Genomic DNA, 17,713 nt, shown 5'->3' with positions numbered 1-17,713 from the left:
ACTTTATATGATGAACAGAATTAATTTAAGCTTTTATTCACACATGAACATTGATCAGTGAACATAAACAGAAGCTCAACCAAACCTGTTTGACACGCAAGAACAATCCTCTTCCGGAAGCTCAAACGTGCTGCATAAAGCACGAAAACAAACCTTATTGGTTCTTGCACGTCAAACATACTTGATCTTCTGTTTGAGTTGATGAATGTTTATTTGTGAACAAAAGCCTAGAAGCCAACGTATAAAGCGATCAGAAAATTTGGCCTAAACCACTCAATTCATATGGATTAGTTTTACCATCTTTTCATGAACTTTTTGAAGCTTCGAAGTGCCAGTTGCATAGCTGCTAATGGAGGGTCAGAATGCCCTCAGATTTCATCAAAAAGATCTTCATTTATGTTTCGAAGATGAACGAAAGTGAGTAAATGATGACAATGATTCATTTTTGGGTGAAATATCCCCTTTAAAATGACAATTAGGACTTATGTTATTCCATTAACACTTTTTATGACCTTAAATTTGCTAAAACTAAATTTAAGAAATTTTAGGACTTTTAAAGCAGGAACACACCAAGCTGACGCCGATAAACTAGTGGCGATGAAAGCAGACTGCGGGATTGGCTCACGTCGGCAGCGTCTGGGTCCAAAGTTGCCCTGACACACCAAACTGACGCTCGACAGCCGACGGCCAAGTAGCACGTCCGTTCTGCGCCTGCGTAAGATGAAATGCCTTTCCGAACCAGCAGGTGGCAGTAGCTGAACAGCCAATCAGAATGATCAGATGGCCCGACGGACTGACGAGTTCCAACACCGATTCAACATTTCAAATCGGCCGAAAATATGCCGACGAGGACCAACTTCAGGCAACGGTGCGGGACACACTGAGAAAACTTAGTCGGCCAACAAACAAAAACTGGTGTGTTCAAGACCCTTGTGTGCCCTGGGTACATAAGACGCACACTTCCAAGTCTTCTGAGGCAATACTAATAGCTTTAATTCTATTTTGCAGGCTACTTTCACTGTTTTTTTTTTTTTATAATTTTGGACCTCAAAGACCTAGATTATCCTTCACACTCTTTATCCAGAAAAGAGCAGACAGGAAGTTCTTTAACATATCTCCTTTTGCATTCTACGCAAGAAAGAAACACATGCAGGTTTGGAATGACATGAAGGTGGTTACTTTGTCATTTTGTTGCTGAACTATTTCTTTATTTATGAAGCAAATATTGTCTTTTCTTTTCTTTTAAGGTGCATTGTACAACATCCATTTTGTAAACCACCTTTGACGATTGAAAATAAATACTCAGTGCTCAATTTTAAAATGAAGTCATGGAGAAAAAAAAAAAAAAAGTCAGTGGAGACAACTGTTTCTTGCGTTCCCTCTGCAGATGATGGACAGCTTGCAGGTGGGTTCATGCCTCAATGCGCTAGCATGCTTATCTGAATGTCAGCAAGGGTGATTAGTGGAAAACTATGGAAATCAAAAATGCTAATTAATCTGCCTCACAGACGAGGAGGCACATTAAAATTCGCAGATATCTCAGACGAGGAACGTCAAGCTTAAATTGTGAGGTGGAGGGTTAAGTTGCCTTTACGTGGAATAATGATAAAATCGCATCACAGAACATGATTACATAACAGCAGAAACTGTTCAAATCCAATCAGAAACTTCAGACGACACAATCAAATGGTGATTTAATTGACTAAAAATGAAATACTGATATCGATCTGATGTGTTTACATTGGAAGAGACATCTGGCAATGGCTCTGCCCTCTCAATAATCTATATCACTGGCCTGATCTAGTTTGGCACATTAGCTTTATAGCCTTATTGACGTAATGTGTACACAAATAGACGAATTTCTCAGAGCAGAGCTCGAACCAGAGATTGGAGTCACATGTGCATTTTAGATAAACACTCGACTGTTCTGCTTGTCTTTGGGGAGATGTTCTCTGTAACCTGGCCTGACGCCAGCTCATGGTTTCTGTGATGATGATTCCTCTCAGCGGCACAGGGCTGAAGACTGCTCGTCTCTAAGTGCCACCGTTTCACAGCACTGCTCCCAGCAGACTCAAAGTGCTAAAAGCAAACACTCAGGGTCCTACACAGCTCTGACCCTCCTTCTAACTGCCAGCTTGCTTCCTTCCGCCTCAGAGCTGAGTGTGTGAGCTAAAACTGAGTTGTAAAGACTCTAGAGTTGAATATTAAAGTTGGCATGAAATGGAAGTCTTTTCTTCCCTACTGTGACATACTATGAAACGGCTTCTCGAACAAGAAAAAATGTAGGGCGGGACTTGATTTTGTCCAGGGGGAATTGATTGGATGGGAGTGGTTTGCTATTGCTGTGATGTCATGTGAGTGACAGGTTGTCCCGCCCTCACAGGTCATTAGAGAAGAGATGTCGCTGCAAGAGGGAGGTTATTTTGATTAAATATTACGAGGGCATGAATTGAAAAAATAATGATACGGGCAGATAAATAATTTCGTATTTTATAAAAAAAAATAAAGAATTGTCAATTTTGATTTCATAGTGAATTTAAAGGAGATTTTTTTGACCCAAATGTCATAATATGTCATAATGTTATAATTTTTCACTATCTGAATCTAATGGCAGCGTTTTATTGCTGTGCCTTTAAAATGCCCTAACAATGTAATGAGATTTTATTATAGTTTTTATTATTATTTTGAAATAGTTATTTTTATATATTTTCTGTTTTCATTTTAATTTTAGTTAAAGTTTTAGTAATCTTGTATTTGTCATTTTTATCTATTTTTTTTGTTAAATGTTTATTTTAGTTTTAGTTATTTTAGTACATCGAGTTAAACTAAATGAAAATGAGAAATGTTGCTTTGCAAACTTTATATGTACACTACATAACTTTTGGCCCTCTAGTGGTTAAAAAAAATGCATGCATTTTGTGGGAGAACATTGTTTTGGTTGTGCTTCGGCTCTACATGACTCTGCAGATGAATATAGTTATCCTACTGCTAATAAAACACTACTAGATTTCAGAGATATAACCAGTTTAGATGGAAAGGATCTCAAGATGATGACATTACTATACTAGCGATAACCATTACTAGCGATAACCATTAAAGGGATAGTTCACCCAAAAATGAAAATTCTGTCAAATGACCCTTCACAACATATAATGCTTTACTATGAACTCTGTTAGAGAGCTACATATGGCAAATTATATGTTCAATAAAATACTTTACTCACCTGTTGAGTAATAAAAATGCCATCTCCACATCGCTTTTACAAAATTTCAAATCCCTCAGTTCTCGCCATCTCCGAAAAGCCAAGACAATGTTGGTTCTTGTTTTATTACGAGCTCTGTCGCATTCTCTTTTTGCCAGCAGACTCGTGTTTTATTAAAACAGGTGATTCCCTGGAGTTTCATGTCATTCTTTCTCGCTCGTTATGACAATTAACCTATGCCACTCCCACACCATACAAAGTAGGCAGAGAAACTTTTCTCTATTTATGGTGACAAAACCCATCCTGTCAGGTCTAAAATATAAACACTTATAATAGGTTTACCATAGTAAATCAGGGCTAGACAAAAACACGTTTTGGAAGAAGGACTGATGATGTATTGACTCACTTAATTTTTATTAAAGGGTTAGTTTAACCAAAAATGAAATTTCTGTCATTTATTACTCACCCTCATGTCGTTCCACAACCGAAAGAGCTTCGTTCATCTTCGGAACACAAATTAAAGTAAAAAAAGTATTCACGCCACTTCACAACATCAAGATTGAACCACTGTAGTCTAATGGACTACTTTAATGATGTCTTTACTACCTTTCTGGGCCTTAAAATTGGTTATGGCACTGCTGTCTATGGGGATGAGAAAGCTCTCAGATTTCATCAAAAATATCTTAATCTGTGTTGCGAAGATGAACGAAGGTCTTACGGGTTAATAATTAAGTACAGAAATTTCATTTTTGGGTAAACTAACCCTTTAATTTTGAACAAAAACGTTACATAGTGTACCTTTAAGTTAAAGTTTATTTAATTTCAAGTAACAAAAATGTTTTTATGCTTTTAGTTTTAGTTAACTATAATAACCCTTATGAGAAATTACCTGATAAAGTCTTTCTCTGCTCTATTCTGTAACAGCATCATGTACAATTTACCTGCAAAAGCATTGTGGGATTTCTCCCAGGCCGTAGAGGGGAAACAGGAAGGGAGTGTTGCCGTAGCGACCCAAGCATCGCAGGAAGTGCTGCGTGGCCTTTAGTCCTTCCTCTGTGATGGACTGCTGCGTCACCATAGCGATAGAGTGCAGGACGAAGTCTTGCAGGTTCTCAGTGAGCTTCTTGTTCTTCAGGAACTCGCTAAATGGTTTCTCGGAGTAGTCTAGAATAAGGACAATTTTAAATGTGTTACAGTGTAAAATGACAATATGACCTCCCACTAAGCCTGCCAGGGAATAACAGATAGACTGAATGAATCAAAGAGGTCATTATTGCATGTTGCCTAACACTGTAATAGAAGGAGCAATTTACCTTATGTCAGTGAGACTTTAATTCACTACAGCTACAGCTTTAAAGACAACATGAACCAGCACTCGATTTGGTGGGGGGAGATAGAGACTGAAAAAACAGAATCTGTCAACCGGCATAAATGTGTCTGTTTTTATATCTACTTTTTTACCCAATGTAAAGTTTTGGATGGCCTGCCATGGCATAGTGAAGAACATTTTACAACTGTAAAAAAGTATGATTAAAATTACTAAATATAAATATTCCAATATCCCATCATGCTTTTTACAGTTGTAAAATTTTTTATTATTTGAATTTTATTGTCATTTACACTTAATTTACATTCATTTTTAAATAAAAAAAAGTTAAAAGTTTTAGGTCAAAAGGAATTTATTGTTTTCAGTAGCTTTTGGGAACTACTTTTCTAAAAATGTATAATAAAAATAATGCACTGCCACTTTGTGGATGTTAGGCTATGATATTATTGTTTACTAAATTTCCCCCTGCCCACACAGACTTGCTTAGGTAGTTTCAAAGGCAAAGAGAGAATCTGAAAATGAATCTAAAAAACTTTTTTCCCCCTTTAAAATAACTAATGATTGGTGAACATTAAAATGAAGAAAAATCATTAAAAAAGGTCCATTTTGATTTCAATTTTGAATTCTAATATGATAATAATATGATTGATTTCTAATATGTTTCGAAATCTACATGTCTGTGATTGATCTCTGATGTTCCATGTGAGCTGCATGGAAACAAACACTAGGGGTCATACCCTGGTACTCCTCTGGGTGTTGCTCAAAGTCCAGACAGAAGGTAAGAAACTTCATCAGCATGCGTTTCTCCACCACAGTCAGCTGCTTACTGGCAAACACATCAGCCCGTGAACATGGGACCTTCAGATGAGGAAGAAACAGGACATAGCAGGTTAAAGTAGTGACAGATTATCTTCAGCCCTAAATTACTCACACAGATGGATTTTGCATTACAATGCAGCATTTAGTGAAATGAGAAACACCTTTTGCGTCAATACTCTTATCAGGTACATTAGTAAATGGAAACGGATAAATCAAGCAGCAAATCAATTTAATCATTTTATCTTAGCTGAAATGCTCCAATAATTTGCATCAGACCTAATATTAGACCTAAAATACAATCCATATGAGAAAAACATGAAGTGTATGTAATTTTATTTTATAGACAGTTAGATAGACAGATAGACAAACAGATAGATAGACAGAAAGACGGATGGAATAAAGACAGACAGACAGACAGACAGATAGACAGATAGACAGATAGATAGATAGATAGATAGATAGATAGATAGATAGATCAAAGGAAAACAAGCAGACAGACAGACAGATAGACAGATAGACAGATAGATAGATAGATAGATAGATAGATCGATCAAAGGAAAACAAGCAGACAGACAGACAGACAGACAGATAGACAGATAGATAGAACGATAGATAGAACGATAGATAGATAGATAGATAGATAGATAGATAGATCAAAGGAAAACAAGCAGATAGACAGACAGATAGACAGATAGATAGATAGATAGATAGATAGATAGATAGATAGATAGATAGATAGATAGATAGATAGATCGATCGATCAAAGGAAAACAAGCAGACAGACAGACAGATAGACAGATAGATAGATAGATAGATAGATAGATAGATAGATAGATAGATAGATCAAAGGAAAACAAGCAGACAGACAGACAGACAGACAGATAGACAGATAGATAGATAGATAGATAGATAGATAGATAGATAGATAGATAAAAGGAAAACAAGCAGACAGACAGAGATAGAGAGATCAAATGAAAAGAGACAGACAGACAGATCAAAGTAAAACAAGCAGACAGACAGACAGACAGACAGATAGATAGATAGATAGATAGATAGATAGATAGATAGATAGATAGATAGACAGAAAAACAAGCAGACAGACAGACAGACAGACAGACATAGATCAAAGGAAAAGAGACAGACAGACAGACAGACAGACAGACAGATAGATAGATAGATAGATAGATAGATAGATAGATAGATAGATAGATAAAAGGAAAACAAGCAGACAGACAGAGATAGAGAGATCAAATGAAAAGAGACAGACAGACAGACAGATCAAAGTAAAACAAGCAAACAGACAGACAGACAGACAGACAGACAGATCGATCGATCGATCAAAGGAAAACAAGCAGACAGACAGACAAACAGATCAAAGGAAAACAAGCAAACAGACAGACAGATAGACAGATAGACAGATCGATAGATCGATCGATCAAAGGAAAACAAGCAGACAGACAGAGATAGATAGATAGATAGATAGATAGATAGATAGAAGAAAAAAGAGACAGACAGACAGACAGATCAAAGGAAAACAAGCAAACAGACAGACAGACAGACAGAGAGATAGATAGATCGATAGATCGATCGATCAAAGGAAAACAAGCAGACAGACAGACAGACAGACAGACAGATAGAGAGATCAAAGGAAAAGAGACAGACAGACAGACAGACAGATAGATCGATAGATCGATGATCAAAGGAAAACAAGCAGACAGACAGATAGAGAGATCAAAGGAAAAGAGACAGACAGACAGATCAAAGGAAAACAAGCAAACAGACAGACAGACAGACAGACAGACAGACAGACAGACAGATAGATAGATCGATCGAAGGAAAACAAGCAGACAGACAGATCAAAGGAAAACAAGCAAACAGACATACAGACAGATAGACAGATAGATAGATAGATAGATAGATAGATAGATAGATAGATAGATAGATAGATAGATAGATAGATAGATAGATAGATCGATCAAAGGAAAACAAGCAGACAGACAGACAGACATAGATCAAAGGAAAAGAGACAGACAGACAGACAGACAGACAGACAGATCAAAGGAAAACAAGCAAACAACAGACAGACAGACAGACAGACATAGATCAAAGGAAAAGAGACAGACAGACAGACAGACATAGATCAAAGGAAAAGAGACAGACAGACAGACAGACAGATCAAAGGAAAACAAGCAAACAGACAGACAGACAGACAGACAGACAGATAGATAGATAGATAGATAGATAGATAGATAGATAAAAGGAAAACAAGCAGACAGACAGAGATAGAGAGATCAAATGAAAAGAGACAGACAGACAGACAGATCAAAGTAAAACAAGCAAACAGACAGACAGACAGACAGACAGACCGATCGATCGATCAAAGGAAAACAAGCAGACAGACAGACAAACAGATCAAAGGAAAACAAGCAAACAGACAGACAGACAGACAGACAGACAGATAGACAGATCGATAGAATGATAGATAGATAGATAGATAGATAGATAGATAGATAGATAGATAGATAGATAGATAGATCGATCAAAGGAAAACAAGCAGACAGACAGACAGATAGACAGATAGATAGATAGATAGATAGATAGATAGATAGATAGATAGATAGATAGATCGATCAAAGGAAAACAAGCAGACAGACAGACAGATAGACAGATAGATAGATAGATAGATAGATAGATAGATAGATAGATAGATAGATAGATCAAAGGAAAACAAGCAGACAGACAGACAGACAGACAGACAGATCGATCGATCGATCAAAGGAAAACAAGCAGACAGACAGACAAACAGATCAAAGGAAAACAAGCAAACAGACAGACAGACAGACAGATAGACAGATCGATAGATCGATCGATCAAAGGAAAACAAGCAGACAGACAGATAGATAGATAGATAGATAGATAGATAGATAGATAGATAGATAGATAGATAGATAGATAAAAGAAAAAAGAGACAGACAGACAGACAGATCAAAGGAAAACAAGAAAACAGACAGACAGACAGACAGACAGATAGATAGATAGATCGATCGATCAAAGGAAAACAAGCAGACAGACAGACAGACAGACAGATAGAGAGATCAAAGGAAAAGAGACAGACAGACAGACAGATAGATCGATAGATCGATGATCAAAGGAAAACAAGCAGACAGACAGATAGAGAGATCAAAGGAAAAGAGACAGACAGACAGATCAAAGGAAAACAAGCAGACAGACAGACAGACAGATAGATAGATAGATCGATCGAAGGAAAACAAGCAGACAGACAGACAGACAGATCAAAGGAAAACAAGCAAACAGACAGACAGACAGACAGACAGATAGATAGATAGATAGATAGATAGATAGATAGATAGATAAAAGGAAAACAAGCAGACAGACAGAGATAGAGAGATCAAATGAAAAGAGACAGACAGACAGACAGATCAAAGTAAAACAAGCAAACAGACAGACAGACAGACAGACAGACAGACGATCGATCGATCAAAGGAAAACAAGCAGACAGACAGACAAACAGATCAAAGGAAAACAAGCAAACAGACAGACAGACAGATAGACAGATCGATAGAACGATAGATAGATAGATAGATAGATAGATAGATAGATAGATAGATAGATAGATAGATAGATAGATAGATAGATAGATAGATCGATCAAAGGAAAACAAGCAGACAGACAGATAGACAGACAGATAGATAGATAGATAGATAGATAGATAGATAGATAGATAGATAGATAGATAGATAGATAGATAGATAGATAGATAGATAGATAGATAGATAGATAGATCAAAGGAAAACAAGCAGACAGACAGACAGACAGATCGATCGATCGATCAAAGGAAAACAAGCAGACAGACAGACAAACAGATCAAAGGAAAACAAGCAAACAAACAGACAGACAGACAGATAGACAGATAGACAGATCGATAGATCGATCGATCAAAGGAAAACAAGCAGACAGACAGAGAGATAGATAGATAGATAGATAGATAGATAGATAGATAGATAGATAGATAGATAGATAGATAGATAGATAGATAGATAGATAGATAGATAGATAAAAGAAAAAAGAGACAGACAGACAGACAGATCAAAGGAAAACAAGAAAAAAGACAGACAGACAGACAGACAGACAGATAGATCGATAGATCGATCGATCAAAGGAAAACAAGCAGACAGACAGACAGACAGACAGACAGATAGAGAGATCAAAGGAAAAGAGACAGACAGACAGACAGACAGACAGACAGATAGATCGATAGATCGATGATCAAAGGAAAACAAGCAGACAGACAGATAGAGAGATCAAAGGAAAAGAGACAGACAGACAGATCAAAGGAAAACAAGCAAACAGACAGACAGACAGACAGATAGATAGATCGATTGAAGGAAAACAAGCAGACAGACAGACAGACAGATCAAAGGAAAACAAGCAAACAGACAGACAGACAGACAGATAGATAGATCGATAGATTGATCGATCAAAGGAAAACAAGCAGACAGACAGACAAACAGATCAAAGGAAACAAGCAGACAGACAGACAGAGAGAGAGATCAAAGGAAAAGAGACAGACAGACAGATCAAAGTAAAACAAGCAAACAGACAGAGATAGATAGATAGATAGATAGATAGATAGATAGATAGATAGATAGATAGATAGATAGATAGATCAAAGGAAAACAAGCAGGCAGATAGACAGACAGACACTGAGACAGAAAAACGGATGAAATAAAGACAGACAGACAGATAGATTAATAGATAGATACTTTATTCTGTTACAATTAGATCTGCTCCATACCTGCTCTACTTTTCCATTTCTACAGGTGAGGATGCGGCCGATGTTCTTGAACTCTGCGTAACGGCTCACATTAGATTTGATGAGCAGATCCACCAATGCACCACGAGAATACATCAACTTTGAAGGGGGACAAAGAGCACACTATAAATTTCATTTCACTGCTTTCTAAGTTCATTTAAAGCTAGATGTCAGACTGCGATCATTATATGATGGTGTTTTATTAAGTCATTTTAATAGTTTGAAGCATCTATTCACACATGTAGGAGTGATGTCTTGGTAATTAAAGCAGTTCTTGGTATCATATTATTTGCTCTTTATTATCTAGTATTCTGATGATCATATTTAAACAATACAAACCTTGGAGACAAGGTCAATGTTGAATCTACGTCCTTCTTTTAACAACTTTTGATATGTTATCTTCTTTTCCACCTCCACAGGTGGATCTGCTGGGCTGCTGATTGGCTGCGGCTCTTTCTCTTCCTGTGATTGGCTGGGTTCTGAAATCTCAGATGTCTGCTGCTCCTCATGCTCCTCGTTCTGCGTCTTAGCATTGGATTCTGTAGCGTCATCACCTGTAACCGTGTCTTGAGCCTCTGTAGAGTCTTCATTGGTCTCTTCTGATTCAGTCTCAGCATTCATTGGCTGACAGCTTGTTAACGGAGTCTTCGTTTCTTCCTTCTCTTCTTCCTCACTATAAAGGACAGGAAAATTAGTTACAGCATCAAAAAAAAAAAAAAATGATAACAAGTTTTTTTTAACATTGAAAGGGCCTAACCATGTCTTGAACATTGGGGGGGACCTTTTTTTTTTTAAAAGAAACATTAAGAAACAGAATAGTGAAGGAAATTCTAGGTCTAATTCTAGTTGGTAAGAAATCATTTTGAACTATTTGCAAATAATATTTTAAACACATGCACTTTTATTTGTATGCCTATTAGTCAAAAGCGCAAAACACTTCTTGTCTCATCTTTTCAATTCAAAACGGCCATATCTGAGGGAAAAAGCTGAGTAGTTTGCATCCCTGGATATTACTGTCAAACATTTCTATAGTAAAAAAAGTTGTCAAATATTAAATGTTTCACTATTTCCATCTTACCTTGCTCTCTTATTGTGCAGGAATTCACACTCTGCTTCTGTAAATGGTCAAATCTGCCTACTTTAATTTGATTGGCCACCTCAATTTTACTTTTATGATCAGGCTAAAAATGTCACTTTTAAACCCTTTTTCTCATCTTAACAACAAACAGAGCACTGAATAATGGAGTGTAGCAGATCAGTGCAAGAATTTCAAATATTGAAGGGGACAATTTGGCCATTTCTAATAATTGAGGTGAACTTGTCCCCCTCAATGTCTATGGTGGTTATGGCCCTGCATTAAGGTAAAAAAAATGCATTTTCTTCTTGGTCTATGTCCTGGCAGTCATTTTAAAATATTTCTCTGGCCTTGTACACTATGTGAAGGATGTTGTACACTATGTGTTTTGATTCGGAGATTTGCCCTCAGGAAAGCTTTTTTTTTTTTCAGTCATCAAAAATATAATTGTTAGTAAGTAACCTCATTTAGAGTTGTATACATTATTTGGATTTTATGAGGAATAGCACAGATGTATAGAAACACAGTGTGACCTTTTCATAATTAATTATTATTTTATTTATTATTAGTAGTATTTGTAAATTATTATTATTGCTATTCATTATAAATTATTTTATATATTATCTATTATTAATTTAGTACTTTTTACACAAAAACAAATTGGTGTAGCATTTACTTTTAAATGGATAGTAAATTTCACAAATGATTACAAAGGAACAGCATGTAATACATTAAAGGTGAACTTTTAATTAGACTGAAATAGCATTTTCCTGTAAAACATACTCCACTATTCATTATCTACAACTAAAAATAATAGAAAAATAATTACAGTCAATACAAGTCAATTAAAATAGTTTCTGTCATGATGCATGTTTATTATTATTCTGATTAGATGCTGTAGAATACCTTAAAAGGTCCCCCAAAATATATTTAAAAATAATAATAATATATATATATATATATAAATTCAGTGAAATTCAAAGAAACTGTTCATTTAAGAAAACTTACAGGACCTGCCATCTTAAATTTGTGACTGTGCGAGTTGTAAGTGAAGCACAATTATTGCTAACCTGGCATAACAGAAAACTTCTAAGTTGGAAATAGAGGAGTCCACAGAGCTGAGAGGCACCACATCCTCTCCCTCATCAATCAAGCTTCTCCATACTTGCTCCGACTCTGTGATCTGTGCCTCCTGCTGTTTCTGAGAACACACATTATAAACCAAAATCAACCGTTGGCTAAAAAAAACACAAGGTGACCTACAGCTTAAAACTGTTAACAACTAAATCAGTTTTCAAGTTTTTCAGTTGGTGCAATTCTCAGTTACACTTTATTTTAATGTGTCCGTGTTAGAGTGCAATTATACATTTAAAGGGACAGTTCACCTAAAAATTAAAATTGTGTCATCATTTACTTACCCTCAAGTTGTTCCAAACCTGTATGAATTTCTTTCTTCTGTTGAACACAGAAGAAGATGTTTTGAAGAATGCTGGTAACCAGACAGTTGACGCCGGTAGCCACCATTCCAAAATACTATGGAAGTCAATGGCTACAGTCACCTGCATTCTTCAAAATATCTTATTTTGTGTTCAACAGAAGAAAGAAACTTGTTTGGAACATCTTGAGGGTAAGCAAATGATGACACAATTTTAATTTTTAGGTGAACTATATCTTTAAGTACCGAGTAATAACAATTAACTACATATTTAGCGTTAGAATTGGGGTTAGTTGCATGTAATTATGCATAATTTATAGTTATTACTACAGTAACTACATGTAACAAGGACACCAAATTCTCATAAACTCTTATTTGAGTGAAAATGCTAAAATAATGACCTTATATTCCTCTATCCACAAGAGCAGGCCATTGAATGTGAAGCTCGCCCAGTTTCCAGCATAGTAGTTCCTCCTGTAAAATGAAAAAAAAAATTCAAGTGTTTGTGTGCATGTATCTCACTTCATAAACACTGAGCATCAAATTCCACTTCACCTGAATGTACAATGCAAAATAAGAAAATAGCAAAGCGATACTTCTCAGTTTCAAGGAATCTTCCAGTCTAATAGTGTCTTGAGTGGTACCTGTCCAAATGCAGAACGCTCTGTCCGACTCTGGAGCAGGCCGCCGCAATGACAGACTCGGTGAGGCCTGGGAAATAAACACAGACAGAAAGCATTGTCACCAACCACCATTGCATCCTCCTGCCCGACCTCTCTCTGAATTGAACGTTTCACTCAATTTGCAAAATGCGTGCTGTTTCCAGCACACGTTGCTGAACTAGTGAAGCGGTGTGTCTGCTTTTACAATTACACTGACATAATCGTAAAAGCATTAAGGCTTGCTTGAGGCACATTCAGTGTAACTGCTGCGGATACATCCAGTTAGAAACAGCAACTCAGCATGAGGACAACGACACAGCTAACAATACTGTATTTCATTCAAGCTTTCATCTCCCATTTCTAAGTAATGTCAGACACTAGGTTTTAGCGCTCACACAGTAGAGATTGAAAGGTCTAGTCAATTCGTTCTGCGACCCAGCAGGTTGACAAATGGTCGATTAACTTGTGGTTCAGGTGTGTGGTCATTTGTACAGGGACACAAATCTGCCACTCAAAAATCAAGAAATCTACTGAGAACTTGCCAAAGAACTGAAAAATCGATAAATCAATGGATAATTGAATCAAATAATTCATTATTCGCATAAATTATCAAATTGCATCCATTTACCCACATTTATTTATTAATTTATCCACAATCAGAGCTTGATTTTATCCATTTTTCATTTAATTGATCAATTTTTTAGTTTTTAGTTTTAATAATTCAAATAAAGCTGAAATAAAATAAATATTAGATCAAAACTTATAACTAAAATTACTAACTGTAAATAAATAAAATTAAAAACTTAACTTACTCAAACTTTAATAAAAATAAATTAAACCTAAATAATAATTATAAAAAAAAAAAATATATATAATAAAAATGAAAATGAAAACTGAAAATAAAAATATTATACAAACTATAATAACATAAATAATACTAAAGTAACAGTGTTACTCATTCTCGGTGGATTTAATGATTTGTTTGATCAATTTCTCGTTCTTATATCTGTAGCATTATACAAACCAAAAATGCTCTAAAACTATAGAAGAACATACAGCAACTATGGGCAAGTGTCATATGACTGTTTTTTGTACCGTTTATGAAACAGCATGAAACTGGCAATGGCAAAGGTTGCTGATGCTACACAGCGTTTAGACAGTCATTTGCATAAGGTAAACATAACTCGCTGACTATTAAAAATAAGTACTCGCTCACACACACCAATGGATTCACTTGGTATATTTACATAATGTTTGAGCTGAAGTTTACATAGTTCGCAAAGCCGCACTAAAAAGGCTGAAGGAACACGCGGGGTCCCTGAGAGCAAGATTGAGCAGCACCAGGGCTGAAAACAACTCCATTAAGCCGCTGAAGCGTCCCTGTCCCTCCATCTTTCTTCTTCTTCATCTGGCCTTGCACAGCCCCATCTCACACACACAATGGAAAAGTGATTTATTCCGAGCAGGCCCGTCGTATCTTCCCCAGCACTGGCTATTTCACTGATGGAGAATCCTGGGATTCTAGACACCCACATGTTCTCCTACGGTGTGACCAAAAACCCTCATCCAAATTTAATGGCATGATATAGGAATTCACCATGTTGACAATCATAATGCACGTTTCTGGTTTTATCGTGTGCCGATTCATTGTTCCATGTTATTGTAGAATATTCACACACCCACACATAAATATATATATGTGTATACTGTAATCCCCATAAAGATGTGTTTTTTAGGCACTTGCACTAGTAATTTCATAGTAAATGTTTCAAGCTGTATGCACATCATTTTACTTCTGGAAATTCGGTGTATTTCATTGCAATAGGATTTGTGGGACTTGATTTTATTGTGAAAAATGGGTGTTTAGTAAGTTTTTCTATAATCTGCTTATGCTCCAGTGACGGTAAGGGGTGGACCATCATCTTTTTTCTAAGAAGTCCTCCATTTGCCTGTGGTTCACATCATACGAATTCATATGAAAATTAAACACACACACACACACACACACACACACACACACATATATATACATATATATATATATATATATATATATATATATATATATATATATATATATATATATATATATATACACCTAATGAAACCTAATTTTAAAGAAACCTAATTTTAATTATGGAAAAGTATCAAATTAACTCGCTTGGCCTGTTTAAACAGATGCATCTCAATTATGCACCTACCAGAACAGCGACGGTCTGAGGTGCATCAATATATCTGTCCAGATAATACTGAAGATGTTTTTAAAAAGTGTAAATAACCTCTCGCCGCCATCTTTTAATGCCATTTATCCTATCCGGTATTGATTTTTCCACATCATGTTTGCTAAAGACAAACATTACCTGCCATAAAGTTCTGATGCCACATAGACATACTGGGCGATAAATAATAGATTTGAGCTGGCAGGACTTTGATGACCGGGCAAAGCCCGGAATGCTTTCAGCAGGAATTGTATGAAATCATAAATCACTCTTCATTTTAGAGAACATTCCAAATGGATTCTATCTCTGCACCTTGAAAGTCATTTTTCGGTTATTTATAGTCGAGGCTGAGGGAGCGAGGGAGGGATTGTGTGAGAGAGAAAGTAAGAGAGAGAGAAAGAGAGGGCAGGTCACTTCTCTTACACTCCACCCATTTGTGTCACCCATCCCTTCTATCTATCTCTCACACACACACACACACACACACCATGCTGGTGCATCCTTTCCTTCACATCTGTGGGAAGTGTGAAGGGAAAGTTCAACCATAAATTAAATTTTCATCATTTACTTACACTCTTAAAAATAAAGGTTCCAAATAGGGTTTTTTTTGGCATGATGCCATAAAACAATTTTGGTTCCCCAAAGAACCACTATAAAAGAACCTTTTATGCAATGGTAAGGTTCCATGCATGTTAAAGGTTCTTCATGGAACATAGATGTCAAAAACAACTTTTTTTTTTTTTTTTTTTTAAGAGTGTACCCTCCTCATTCTAAACCTGTATGACTTTTTTCTTCTGCAAGAAAAACACAAAAATATAAATTCAGGAAATAAATAATTTCTATATATTCCAATTCTTCTGAAATTATATGATGCTCTTTGTGAGGAACAATATGAAATTGAATATATGTCACTAACTGAAAATCGTTCCCTATGCCATAGCTTTTTCACATTTCAGCATTCTCAAACTCAGTACAACGTGACTGGTTATAAGACCCACAGCAAACCAATAGTGTTTGGCTTCACTGATGTTCAACATAGGGTGATGCATCCTGACTATATATACAATAGTGGCCAAAAGTGATGTCCGGAGACGGAAGGAATCAGAACCAGTTTCTGTTGTTCTGTCGATTCTTATTAGTTGTTCAGTGATTTATCTTTGATGTTCGCCTGATTCTCCTGAATGCTTGTATCTCTGATCACTGTTAATAAATATCACTGCTGCGCTTAGACCCAGCCTCAACTCATCCTTTTTTGCAACCATTGCTGTGATCTAAAAGCAGTCTAGCTTCTCTGCCTCACACAAGAGGACCGTTCCCTCAAGGACCATATCCCCATAAGTTTTTAGATTTGGCTCACCTGACCCACTACCCAGACAATTGCCTATGCACTTTTTATTATGTTAGACTCAACACCTTGACTAAGGCCAAGCTGCCTGGGGATGGTCCTAAAGAGAGTTTTGCATATTATGTGGAGTGGGTGCTTGTGTAATGCGAATGTGCATTGCTCAGGAGAACACCACCAGCCCCAAGCTCACATTGGACCCGGAGCCCAGCCAGCCAACAGCCACACCCATTACGAATGATATGCCAGAGCCCACCGCAGACTCAGAGCCCCGCCAAGAAAGCCAGAGCCAACACCGGAGGTCATTGTTGTCCTGGAGCCCGAGCCAATAAGTCTGCCCAAGTGTGCGAGCAGGCACCAATGTCCATCTCTGAGGGTATTCTAGTGGAGTACGATGGCATGGAGTGCAGCCTCGCCCATACACCCACCGCTAAGGATGTGCTGTGCCCAGTCCCCATAAAAAGATATGATGAATTAGATTGTCGTATCTCAAGGTCTCCAGTCTCCACTGGTTCCGCCCAGCTCCAATTCTCCTTCGTCACCGCTGGGTTCTGGCCATCTCCAAGTCTCCATAACTGCTGGTTCCACCCAGCCTTCCTGCTCAGCCTCCCACTCCCTCCTCCACTGACAATGCCTGACAATTCAGTTTCTCAGCCCTGTCTCCACTGGCTCCTTTCAGCCCTCTGCTCCTCCTCCAGTGGCTCCGCTCAGCTGCTCAGATCCACCTTGGGCTTCCAGGTCTTCAGCTCTGCCCAGTTGTGTCAATCACCTAGCTCCAACCTCAGGCCTCTGAGTCCT

At 37.0% G+C, this 17,713-nt stretch overlaps 1 protein-coding gene across 1 annotated transcript in view; it reads right to left on the bottom strand.

The window, feature by feature from the left end:
* chm (CHM Rab escort protein) overlaps window positions 1–17,713 on the bottom strand; it is a 94,406-nt gene that overhangs the window by 56,416 nt on the left and 20,277 nt on the right. The window contains exons 2-8 of the mRNA XM_048165438.1: window positions 13,337–13,403; window positions 13,094–13,166; window positions 12,328–12,458; window positions 10,522–10,855; window positions 10,165–10,281; window positions 5,267–5,387; window positions 4,144–4,366 (exon numbers count right to left, since the gene is read on the bottom strand). Coding sequence (XP_048021395.1) covers window positions 4,144–4,366; window positions 5,267–5,387; window positions 10,165–10,281; window positions 10,522–10,855; window positions 12,328–12,458; window positions 13,094–13,166; window positions 13,337–13,403 — 1,066 coding nt within the window. The remainder of the gene's footprint in view (window positions 1–4,143; window positions 4,367–5,266; window positions 5,388–10,164; window positions 10,282–10,521; window positions 10,856–12,327; window positions 12,459–13,093; window positions 13,167–13,336; window positions 13,404–17,713) is intronic.

Source organism: Megalobrama amblycephala, linkage group LG18, assembly GCF_018812025.1.
Source record: "Megalobrama amblycephala isolate DHTTF-2021 linkage group LG18, ASM1881202v1, whole genome shotgun sequence".
Lineage (NCBI taxonomy): Eukaryota > Metazoa > Chordata > Actinopteri > Cypriniformes > Xenocyprididae > Megalobrama > Megalobrama amblycephala.
The sequence above is the reverse complement of the archived record's forward strand: the minus strand, read 5'-3'. Positions and strand labels throughout refer to the sequence as shown.